The sequence below is a fragment of the Saccostrea echinata genome, unplaced genomic scaffold (assembly GCF_033153115.1).
Source record: "Saccostrea echinata isolate AGI-Se365-2 ecotype Australia unplaced genomic scaffold, CSIRO_AGI_Sech_v1 ptg000056l, whole genome shotgun sequence".
Taxonomy (NCBI): Eukaryota; Metazoa; Mollusca; class Bivalvia; order Ostreida; family Ostreidae; genus Saccostrea; species Saccostrea echinata.
In genome coordinates, this window is record NW_026889805.1 from 2,782,271 (window position 1) to 2,795,327 (window position 13,057).

General features: G+C 33.0%; 1 protein-coding gene across 1 annotated transcript; it reads right to left on the reverse strand.

Annotated features, from left to right (window-relative positions):
- Positions 1 to 1,160: 1,160 nt before the first annotated feature.
- Positions 1,161 to 8,935, reverse strand: LOC133172964 (lachesin-like). Its single transcript, XM_061307828.1, has 8 exons — positions 8,833 to 8,935; positions 6,752 to 6,861; positions 6,576 to 6,648; positions 6,000 to 6,170; positions 5,190 to 5,347; positions 4,656 to 4,857; positions 1,940 to 2,167; positions 1,161 to 1,325 (listed from the first exon to the last, which is right to left on the reverse strand). Exons 1-8 carry the CDS (start codon positions 8,933 to 8,935, stop codon positions 1,270 to 1,272), a joined length of 1,101 nt encoding a protein of 366 aa, XP_061163812.1. The 3' UTR covers positions 1,161 to 1,269.
- Between the last annotated feature and the right edge of the window lie 4,122 nt (positions 8,936 to 13,057).

A 13,057-nucleotide genomic window follows, 5' to 3' on the forward strand; every position in this document is an offset into this window, starting at 1 on the left:
AAACTAAAGTTATTTTTCAAATACATGTAGTTAAAAAAAAATAAAAACTGTTAACAAAATGGAAATGCAATTGTTTGTATGTCCCTTAAATGATCGTGAAATGACAATTTCTTTTGTAATGTTGGTTTCACACAGTATAATTCAGGTATTTAAAATAGAGGTAAATCAAAAGTTATGCTAGCATCACACAAGTGTAATTTAGGTATCTACTATACAAACAGTCCAAAGATAAGGCCAGCTTCACATAGATAAAATTTAGGTTTCTACCCCACTGGTAACTCACATGACGCGTCGGAGTATGGTATGTTTTAGCTAATGCAAATGATATTTCAACACAACAATAATATAACAGTCAATTTTTTCTCAACTGGTATCTTGAAACACATCCTCTTTTCTTCCATTCTTTAATTTCTTCTGAAAAGATGTCTTCCTACTATTCCTACATTATAAATATTAATATTCCTTCTATTCCAACAAGTCATATGGTTTGAAAGTTATTTGTTTTCATGACATTTAAAGTGCAATCTGCTATATTCGAAAGAAAATACATAAAAAGTGAAAGAATAGAACAAATTGATTGATTGATTGTATGTTATTTTACATCAGATTCGAAAATTTTTCCCTCATATGGAGAGATCACCATATAAAGGTGATGGGCTTAAAATTTAGACCTTTATTCGGGACTCAGAGCCATTGAGCAGTGAGGAATCTTTATCGTGCCAACGCCTACCGTGCACGGGGCTTCCTTAACGGCCATAAAATAAATTGAAGAAAAAGAGATATCAAATTAAAATTATGGAATCTGAAATGTAAATTTTAATAATGCCATCTCATTTAGTCATTTTAAGCCTGAATTTTTCGAATTGAGACAATTTCGAACAGTATTTTAATTACATAGTTAATATTTATAAAAATTTAGATCATAATTAATATACAAAAACCTTTAATCTATCCCCAGTCCCCAATTACTGATTGAAAGGGAATTAAAAAAAATGTTTATTTAGCATGATTCCTTTATTTGCACTAGAATGAAGTGAGACATTGTTGCTTAATCAGTTTCTTTATTGTACATACAATCACGTGTCATCATGAAATCATGAAATTCTCCCAAACACCTATACAAAGGGGTAAGGCACTTTAAAGCAATAACAATTTTTAGATTTAGCTTAAAGAACTTTATTAATTTATGTTGATTACAATTTTCAGAATAGATTAAGTCATTCCTAATCACGAGAGCAGATACCATGGAGACCAGAAAGTGTCTAGTCATCACGCCCCCGTTAGTCCTCCACCTGGACAGTTGGGTCCTTGACATTCCGTAGTTTCTGGAAAAAATGAAACTCGAAGTATTACAAGTATTGGAAAGCGTCATAGCTTCTTAAAATATATATGATCTACCATGCTTTGTGTTAGGATATGATTATATCCAACTCCTCGTATTTTGTATCCGTTTGCCAAGAAGTTGTGTGTTTTATCCCGAGTCTTGGCGAGGGGAAAGAAAACACACAACAAGTTGGAATAAAACTTATAACTAACCACAAACCATAGGAGATGCTTTTTATCACATATTTAACACGTAGATATCGCATGTTTTACATTTTTTTTTATGTTTTATATGTGAATGCAATTTCTTTGACTTCTTAATTTCACGCAAAAACCATTATGGCGTCACAACTGTACATATGAAAACGACATTATCCCGTGTTTAAAGGTTTGTGCAAAAGAAAAGAGGGATTTGAAATATTTAAGTATTGTGCAGAATTCTTCCTAATGTGTATAAAAATCCTAGAATACCCACAATTCCCTGTTCAAATTTGATCTGTATATTATACATGTACACCTTATAATGCTGATTTATTTCTAAGCACATTATTATTTATCCCAACAGTTTAAAAACATTACACTTCCTAAACAGTTGTAAATACCCAATTTTCCATACCAATTAATGTAATACTAGCTTCTCCATTTCCGTATCTGTTGTGTCCAACACAATAGTATTTAGTGTAGTCATTAGCCTGAACATTCTTCACATGAAGTGTAGACCAAAACTCGTCGTTTTGAAGGATGTTGAACTCTTTGGTGATGTCATATTTATCGTTGTCCTTAAGTTCAATTCGTCTGCCATTTTCCGCTTCCTTCATCCATTTTACAGTTGGACGAGGGTTTCCTGAATAGAATAAAACTCTTCTGTCATGGTTGACAGATAAATTCACACTCAATTCTTTGACTTCAAAGATTCATTAAAATTCTGTCGTTAGATTTGATCAATGAACGATCCCACATATATTACAACTTGAGGGTCGGATAATCTAAGACATACCTTTACATAATAAACATTGAACCTGACTCCTGCATTGTATGTCACAGGCAGCATCCCAAATTTGAATGGTTTTTATATACCGGAATGTAACATCGAAGTGATTCGGTCAAAATTGGGTTTGTGATTACTAGTGTATGACCTTTCAAAAATTCTGACTCAGTCCTTCATTCATATAGGTCAACATAGAAGCTGAACTTCTAAAAAATATCAGTAAGGGTTTGTTAAACCTCTGGACGCTTATTATTCCAATTCGTTCTTGAGCCTATTACTAGTAGTTAATGATCTACATTCTAATATGCAATATTTATGACGTCTTTTTAGAGAAGGATTTAAAATTTCTTTTGAATTTTTATACACAAGCTAAAGAAGTATCCGTAACAAGATAATTGGAAATGGAAATATAAGTACATGTATTCCAAATCTTGTAAAATAACAAAGAATTCGATTAATTTTGGTGTCTTAAACAAAGGTCAAGACCAAAATGGTCAAGACGATTGAGCTTTATTTATATTTAGAAATCCAATTTGGTATTTTAAAAGAATTGTACGTATTATTCATACGGACGAGAAGCAGCGATTAGGAGAAGAGAAATGATTTTGAATCCTATTACTATTTTGAATTCTGTACAAGTTCTGCCTTTGACGTTGTCAGAATGGATTAACTTCTACAAGTATACGAAACGAATGAAAGAAAATATTACTGTTGCCTTCAATTTGAGACTGAGATATGTCGTTGACGTTCTATTACATAACAATGTTCAACGTGGATTCGATATATCCTATTGAACTCAAAATAAAAGACACCACAGAGTCTGACACATATTGTTCATATTTCGATGTTTTACCAGAAAAAAGATGATGGAATACTAACAACTAACCTTTAAGATAAACGAGATGACTTTTCTTACCTTATTTTTTCTTATTTATGTAGCAATATACCTATCACCTGCATATGGGGTTTATATTCTACCTACAATCAATTTCTATTACGAGTGCGGGCTCTGACAAATAAGTGTGATGAAACAAGGATATCAACAATCTCGTTTAAATCAATATTTTGCCAATTTTGCCAATTCTATAGGAGATACATTGACCCCGAAAATAGAATCTATCGTAAGGTTGAAGTTGACTGACTTCTTTCATACAAATTGTCAGAGCATTATTTTTTTACACTGAATTGTCTACGGGTTTTTTATGAAAAAGAGCACAGGGCGGGCAGTCGACAAGGAATGCTCACTCCTCCATGGCAAGTAATCCTACCTCGTTTTTGACCTGCTCAAAATTTGAATTAACTTTTGAGATTAATACTGTTCGTTATCTATACATTTTATGACAAGGTGCATATAACGAGCAGTGATCAATCTCATAAATCCAATAACCTATACAAATCGGGAAAGGACCCGGTCCATTAAGTATGTAGACTTACAAGTACAGCAATAAGCATGTAATCCTTTTTACACACCTCATTTAGAACTTAAAGTTGTAGTAACAACATAAACAGGGTGAGGGAAATACTCGACATTTAGATATATGGACGACGTATTGTCAGTTAACAATAGTTACGTCCATTCATATGTCGACTCGATAGATCCAGTGAACTCGAAATAAAAAGATACCACAGAGTCCAACACATCTGTTTCATATTGGGATATTTTACTAGAAAAAGACTTTAATGGTAACTTCACAACCAAGCTTTATGATAAACGTGATGACTTTAATTTTTCAATCGTCAACTTTCCTTACTTATATAATAATATTCCTTTATCACCTGCATATGGGGTTTTTGTCTCCCAGTTGATTCGATACGCAAGAGCGTATCAACAGTCTCGTTTGAAGTCATCATTATGCAAGTTCTATGGTCGATACAATGGTCTTGTCAGCAAATGCAATCTATAATTAAGTCAAATGTCGCTAGACGTTTTTCATACTAATTGTTAGGCCATTATTTACACACTGAATTGTCTACGAATTTTTCCAATTTTTCCTATCATGACAAGGAGCATACGGCGGGTGTGACTGGTCGGCAGAGAATGCTCACTCCTCCATGGCACCTTATCCCATCTCTGATGTTTTTGGAGGTCTGTGTTTGATCTGCTCCCGATCTGTATTGTCTAAATTGACTTTGAGCTTGAATGCTTTCGTTATCTCCATATTTCATCAAGTCGTGCATTAGTACAAAATATTCAAATACAATATAAACTTTGCATATTTTAGCCCAATAACGATTTTGGAGGTTTTTATCAACATATAGTTCAATATATTTTTAGAGGATCCCACGTGAACAAATTGATTCTGAGAATATTGTTCAACATTACTGAAGACATACACAAACACACCTGCAACTATACATTCAAGTTTGGCATCAAATCTTCTGTTTTGTGCTTGGCCCACTACAGACTGCACTGGTGTCAGTAAGGGAGGGAAGTATACGGCGACTTTCACTCTTATACTTGCGGGAGGTTTAATGCCATTGTTAGCCTCACATATATAGTAACCACGATCACTTTTCTGAATGGCAGTCAATGTCAGTTGGGCTCCCTGCAAGATAGAGATGAAATATTTATGGAAATCTCTATAACATTATATTTTCCTGACAAGACATACAATTTTCAAAATGTGCAGGTACAGCAGAATAATTTTGGTTTGTTTATATAAATATGCTATTTACTCCCTGAATCCGGTATCATTGTTGCATGAAATATATGGAGATATCGAATGGAGATAACGAACAGTATTCATAAAATTTGTTGTGACTGAACGAAGAATATATTTAGAAAAGAATAAAATTTTTGTGCAAATGAAGAAGCAAACTTTCAATGAATAATCAATTCATTGAAATGTCTAACTTTATTTTGTCCATTAAGCTTTACTTGTGCCTCGAGTCTTCCCGTGGAGAGTGTTCGACCGTCTTCTCTGGTCCATGTAATATTTGGAGATGGAACACCGCGAGCTTCACAGTTCATCTGGAGGTTAGATCCAATGCCCACTTCATACAGTGATTTCATGCTCGGTTTGATCCGAGGGGCAACTGTAAAAAATTATATCTACTGTGTTGATTTCATTCAGATCATGATTTTATTTTTTTTTTTATAAAGACTTTATTAAATTGAAATGTTAAGTTATATCGACTAATGTAAATTTGAAGTGCATCTCATCTTTCCTTACATACAAAGGGTTACTTGATTAAGATTGACTTAATAAAAAAAAAACAACTGATCGTTTGTTTCTGTTGTTTTTCAATCTGGGTCGCGAAGTATTACTTTCAACTTCAATTTTACATTAAATTGCCAAAATCTAATCTCATCGTCCTAATAATGAGGACTCGATGCTTTTTCTTTGTTCAAAACATAAACATTTATCACGTATACCTTAGACTGACTCTAATTTGGTACAGTATTCTTTATTAAATTACATTGTACAGTTAATTTGACACAGTATACTTTATTTAACCACTTACATTTTACAGTTTGTTTGGCACGGTATTCTTAATTGAACCACTTACACTGTACATATAATTTGGCACAGCATACTTTATTCAAATATCTAAATTTCATAACTTGGCACAGAATTCTTTATTGAACCACTTACATTGAACAGTTAATATGGCACAGTATTCTTTATTATACTACTTACGTTGTACATTTAATTTGGTACAGTATTCTTTTTATTAAACCACTTACATTGTACAGTTAATTTGACCCTCTTTCTCGGCCACTCTGACAAAGTTACACCTGGAATTTTAACTCTACACATATAATCCCCAGCATCTTGTTCTGCTACAGATCTAATTATCAACGTGTAGGTTGTTCCAAGGGCATTTTGTTTAGCCTGTACATCATGCCGATTGTCCCCTGAAAAATATTTTGAACCCTCTGTAGAACTTACTCTTTTAAGAAATAATCACCTTGAAATAATCTCTTGTGAATTCTTTTAAAACACTTCAAAGAACAATTTAAAAATATATAGAATACAGTGCTTGTAAAAGCTCCTATGATTTATACTTTAATTCAGTGATTACCTTTGTTACTCCTCGACAGGTAAATTGTATCAATTAAAGGGCCGTTTTTTCCCCTAAAGATGAGACAGCAATGAAGAGAATATCGAAAATTCTCATAATCAGAAACCTTAGAATGCATGTAGATTACTGTTTATTCGAACTGAAATTTGATTTGTTTTATTCTTCTTTTTAGTCAATGTAAGACAGGAGATGTGACATTCTAGTTTACTTGTATTACCTGTAAACAACTCTGTATTACCTGTAAACAACTCTGTATTAATGCTGAGAAAAATTGGAATTTTGTCGCCCGGCATAAACAGCATCCATGATACCTGGAAAGAGAAAGAAATTGAATTAAACGTTAATTACTTTTAATATTTTTCCTATATTTAACAATTTAAAAAATGTATCTCCTAATTTCAGAGCTTAACCTACCACTGAGTTAGGCCCCTTGTTGGTCACTGTACAGTTCATGTAAGCAGTTTCGCCCACTTTCTTAATCTGGGGCAAAAAATTCTTAACAATGGCTGGTCGCTGAGCTTTAACTGAAACAACTTTTTATTTGAAGTTTGTCATTCTTATGCATTGCAATGTTATGTCAACAAAATATGTAAATAATGGATAGGTATAAAACAAATTGAATATGAAATGAATTAGTTTTTTGAAAATATCTTTGCAAGACTTTCGTTTGGTGATTTCCAAGATTTCAACTGCAAAAATTTATGTTCTTATATCATTGAATCATAGGCAGTTTATAAGGAAGTAAGTTGCTCCAAAAACTCGGTTCCCATTCCTTACAATGCTATGGGTTATAATACTTTATAGTGTTCAACTTTTTCTTCAAAAGTTGTTACTGTTTGTTACTATTTTTTTGTTTTAAGGTCATAGAAACAGAAACAGTTCGGTCTGATTTCTCTGAATCGCTAACCGTATTATTTGGTCGGTACAATTTATTATTTCCAATGACGAAAATTGTATGCAAATTTACGTTGACTACTAAAGGTTAAACCTGATTGCTTCTACTTTGATATTTTTAAATGCGCCTCTCTGCAGATTACACTTGATTTTAGGACGAAGATCGTAAATGCTCTGTCAGCATATGCTTAACAGTCTCCCTTGTATATAGGATCCATCTACCAAAGAAAAAGTAAATTTCTTCACTTTTGGAAAAAAATATATTGATCTTCTGTTTTTAAAATCTACTGACCATGGAATAATTGACTGCTTATTTATACACTTTTTTCTGCTTTTTCAATAAAAATGGAACTCGTAAATTTACAAAGCTTGTCATTGGTCATCTGTAAACTAAAAGATACCACAGAGTTTGACACATCTGTTTCATATCTGGATATTTTACCAGAAAAAGACTTTAATGGTAACTTAACAACTAAACTTTATGATAAACGTGATGACTTCAATTTTTCAATCGTCTACTTCCCTTACTAATGTAACAATATACCCTTATCGCCTACATATGGGGTTTTTGTCTCCCAGTTGATTCAATAGGCGCAAGAGCATGCACGAACAATTTCTAAAAAGGAGACAAGCTATTGCCAAACAAGTTGGTGAAACAAGGATTTCAACAGTCTCGTTTGAAGTTATCATTTCGCAAGTTTTATGGTCTATAATGACCTTCTCAGCAAATACCACTAATCATTAAGTCAAATGCTGACTGACGTTTTTCATACTTATTGTTAGGCCATTATTTACACACTGATTTGTCGACGGGTTTTTTTTCCCGATTTTTTCCCGATCATGACGAGGAGCACACGGCGGGTGTGACTGGTCGGCAGGGGATGCTTACCTCTTCATGTCACCTGATCCCACCTCAGATGTTTTTGAGGTCTGTGTTTGCTCTGCTCCCGATTTGTATTGTCTAGATGAACTTTGAGCTTGAAAACTGTTCGTTATTTCCATATTTCATTGATTCAGAAGTTAAACTAATATATTTTTTGTTACTACAATATTGATTTTTTTTAACTGAGGTTGGTTTTTGAAAATTTAGTTAAATCCTACTCATTCACGCACTTTTTAAACTTCATGTCGAAGAATTTATCCTAAGAAAGGAGCAAATAATATATGTTCTATAGTATTTGACTCAAAATAAATTCACCTTTAAAATCAGATAAAGTACATAAATAGCAAAGTATAATGAGGCATCCTGTAGTTTTTGTATAAAAAATAGCCTATCGTGTTACATCTAATGAGTTTGAAATAAAATGTTCGTTAATACAAAGTTTACAAATTTTCAACATGGAATGGTAAAACTTAAGAGAGCTAAAATAAATATAACTACCCAAATAATCAACCAACATAAAGCAGCATTTCAAATATAACTCGACAAATAATCAACCAACATAAAGCAGGCATTTCAAATAATCAACCAACATAAAGCAGGCATTTCAAATAATCAACCAGCATAAAGCAGGCATTTCAAATATAACTCTACAATTAAATAAACAGAAATCACAGCTATACAGGGTATTTTAAATAACATAGAATTTACGATTTCTCACCTTGATGTTGCAGACAGCCCAGGAAAACCATCCATACCAAGTGCATCTCTGAAAACGTAGGCTGTCTGGTTACGACAGAGATTTTTCCTATATATTCATACATAAAATGTCATCCGTCAATAAGTTAAAAGCTGTGGAAAATTTCGCCTGACTAACAACGATTCAAACGAAAATTGGCAATTTGAATGTCCAATATTGTAGAATTCTTGGAAACCATATTAAATAAATGTAATGAAAGCAGCTGTTCAGTATTATAAATTTTGTACTTGATGATTGATTGTCGAAAGGTTATCTATCATAAAAGCCTTGGTTTAATGCACCGGATGTTGGTTATTTAGGTAAAAATATACATTGTTATATCATAAACTTTTGACAATCAATCATCAATTAAAACTATGAATAACACTGAATATACCTACAATGGTTATTCATTCTTATCTTGTCTGGTACACACACAGGTATGACAATTAAACATCTATTCTCTGGTACAAATTCTTGTTACAATTTAAATCTTACTCCCAGTTAAGTGTTCACTGAAGTTCTCATCAATGATTTTTAAAAATAAGTTTGTTAGGCCATTATTTACTCCGATTTATCTACGGATTTTTCCGTTTTTCCCGATCATGACAAGGAGCGGCTGTGACCGGTCGGCAGGGGATGCTTACTCTTCCATGGCAACAGATCCCTCCTCTGATGTTTTGGAGGTTCGTGTTTGCTCTGCTTCTAATTTGTATTGCTTGAATACTGTTTGTTATCTGCATGTTTCATAAGCAGTTACTGCTTCTTGTTATCATTAAATGCAGCCATTATACATTTTTAAAAAGAAACATTCTTCCGAACAGTGACTTATTTAATTTTCTCATCATTTAATTAATACAGTATCTAGTGTCAATAAAAACCTTTCATCCACACAAAAAAAAACGGAAATTACGTAAAATCTTTGATGTTCTTTTTTTTTTTTTTTTACGATTGCCAATGTTTGAATTCATTATTTTTTTCAATGTTCTCCAAAGAAGTATCAGCAAATTTAATGACTGACAATTCTAAATGAAAACTAGTCACTTTTAATCAGTGTGAATGGCAGTTCATTTATTCGTTAACGTGATGTTTAAAAAAAATGTTAGTCTAATCTGCTACATCATGTTTTTCTATTTCACCTTTTTTTTCTGTGGATTAGACGTTAATACGTAAATCTAACCTGCGTCTTGAAGAATCTGAATTTTATATTTAATATTTTGTCATCATTTTGCTGTGGGATTTTAATCAAGCTTGCCACTAAATTGGAAAGTATGTTCTGAAACAAAGCTGATATGCAGGTATGAAGTGAATTAGGGTTTCTTGGTATTGAAAATATTAGATGCTTTTAGAAGAAAGTCATACTCACTATGTATGCCTCTAAATTACTCTCCTTCTTATCTGGAAAACTAGCAAAGAATCCACAAAAGTTTTAATAGCAGAAATATATATAAAACATACATAAATAATAATAATATATATCAAGCTAGAACATTTTACCCATAAGCCTCTTTTGTAAGTATTTCATGATAGTATGGTATTTTTTTGAAATATGCACTTCAACAGGACGCAACCAATCATATTCCAAACGTTGATTGGCTATTTCTAAAAATATGAGTTCTTGAAACCAGTTTTCTTGTAAATTATATACGGTACCAATTTTGATGCACCAGATGCGCATGTCTCTTCAGTGATGCTCAAGCCGAATCGTTGAAAATCCAAAATATTTGAATAAAAAAACTTGGAAGAGCTGAAAAAGGTGCCAAAGAGTGGAGCCAAATACGTCAAAGGATCAGAGCTATACCTGAAGGAGATAGTCCTTAATTTTGAAATAAATTTCTAAATTTTACCACAGCAATTAAATATATATCCGTATTTCCAAGCTAGTACCGAAATACTAGGTTACTGGGCTGTAGAGACGTTCGGGGACTAATAATCCACCAGCAGAGGCCGTTTTTCGTTTCCGTGTTAGCCCCTATGATAAAATGAAAATTTCAAAATGTACAAGACAACACCAATCACATATCAAAAGATGATGATTCTGGCTTCTGAGTTAAATATATGAGTTTTGGGAACCAGGATTTCGAAACGTCGTTTTTGACTCCCAATTGGCCCCAACGTGAAAAAAAAATTCCAAAACACGTTTCGTAGATTTGTATCTAAATGACTACGACTAGACTTTAAAGCAAAATCAATATACCTATATTCTTTATAATTTTTGTACCTATATAGGGATATGCATTACCTAGCTATTCAATGCCATTTGCAAAAAAAGCATCTTTCAGTATTTCACTTATTTTAAAGTTTATGTATCTAGATTTTATTTATTTCGATTTGGCCGTCAGCTTAATTACATTGCCATTAATACAGAGGATGAATTATTTTTAATGTATTAATTCATCAAGTCCCTAGGTGCATCAGCCATAAGTACACGAGTTATCATATATATATGATTATAGATATCTTAATTCTCAGAACAATAAAGCTATAGTAGCTGGTAAGACATCTTATAATTCAGGCCCGTAGGAAGCAATTTCAGTTTGGGGGGCACAGCCATACATTTTCAGTTGAGGGGGCACTATCAACTACCAAAAATTTCTTGACAAGCAAAAAAAGGTCATCAGACGTATTTATTGAGGGGGCACAAGCATATAGTAGCTATGTTTTCTTTAGTAATCTATATATCGGCAAACTTATTGGGGGCACGGCCCCCACCCGTGCCCCCCCCCCCCTGGTTCCTACGGCCATGTAATTGTACATCACTCTATTTCTTTAAGTTTTGAATTGGATCCCACGATAAAAGAAACGATAAAAAAAAAATTTCTTTCCGAAAAAAAGCCAATGTGTATCGTACTGAGAATATGTCTATTTTAGGAATGACTCTAATTCTTGGCCAAATTATTCGAGTATAACCTGGTTTGGGTCAGTTTACGCTTTATAATCCGCGAAGCGGATTATAAAACAGCGTAAACTGACCCAAACCAGGTTATACTCGAATAATTTGGACAAGAATTAGAGTCATTCCTTATAATTTAATTTTAAAATCATTAAATAACTATGGGTGTAAAATTTCGTTGCTTTTTATTAGTTCAAATTTGCCGCTCAATAATACAACCGTAGTAACGGAAGTAACGGAAGTGATGGGAAGCGAGGGGAGGTAAAAACTGATACATAGGCCTAGCAGCTTGTTTACATGTGGTAAGATCGAATTATTGTTTGAAGTTAAAGGTATATTTATTCAATCTGGAATTTTCCATGAATCCCGAGGACTGGAAATGAGAGGATTGTATGGATACAGATGATTCAGCTGGTTGTCAGGGGGGGGGGTGTCCCCATACCAAACCAAGTTATACAGAAATAATTTGTGTTCCTTTTTGGATATTAACCAATCAGAGACTAGAATACAAACAAAATTAAATTATTTTAGGAATGACTCTAATTCTTGGCCAAATTATTCGAGTATAACCTGGTTTGGGTCAGTTTACGCTTTATAATCCGCGAAGCGGATTATAAAACAGCGTAAACTGACCCAAACCAGGTTATACTCGAATAATTTGGCCAAGAATTAGAGTCATTCCTTATAATTTAATTTTAAAATCATTAAATAACTATGGGTGTAAAATTTCGTTACTTTTTATCAGTTCAAATTTGCCGCTCAATAATACAACCATAGTAACGGAAGTAACGGAAGTGAAGGGAAGCGAGGGGAGGTAAAAACTGATACATAGGCATAGCAGCCATGTTGTTTGGTTACATGTGGTAAGATCGAATTATTGTTTGAAGTTAAAGGTACATTTATTAAATCTGGAATTTTCCATGAATCCCGAGGACTGGAAATGAGAGGATTGTATGGATATAGATGATTCAGCTGGTTGTCAGGGGGGTGTGTCCCCATACCAAACCAGGTTATACAGAAATAATTTGTGTTCCTTTTTGGATATTAACCAATCAGAGGCTAGTATACAAACAAAATTAAATTATATCAAATTAACGAAGCCATTTACTTATCCATGCCAACATTTTTTTGTTTCGTTTTGTTTTGATTTGTCTTCTTTTTTTTGTTTGTTTGTTTGTTTTTTTTTTCCTTTTATAGTTGCGCGTGTAGGTTATTAAGGCTAGCACATATCTGATTTTTTTTTTTGTTTTTATTTTTTATTCATATATATATATAATGAAAGGAAAAAGAAAACGCCCGGTAAACTTTGGAAGT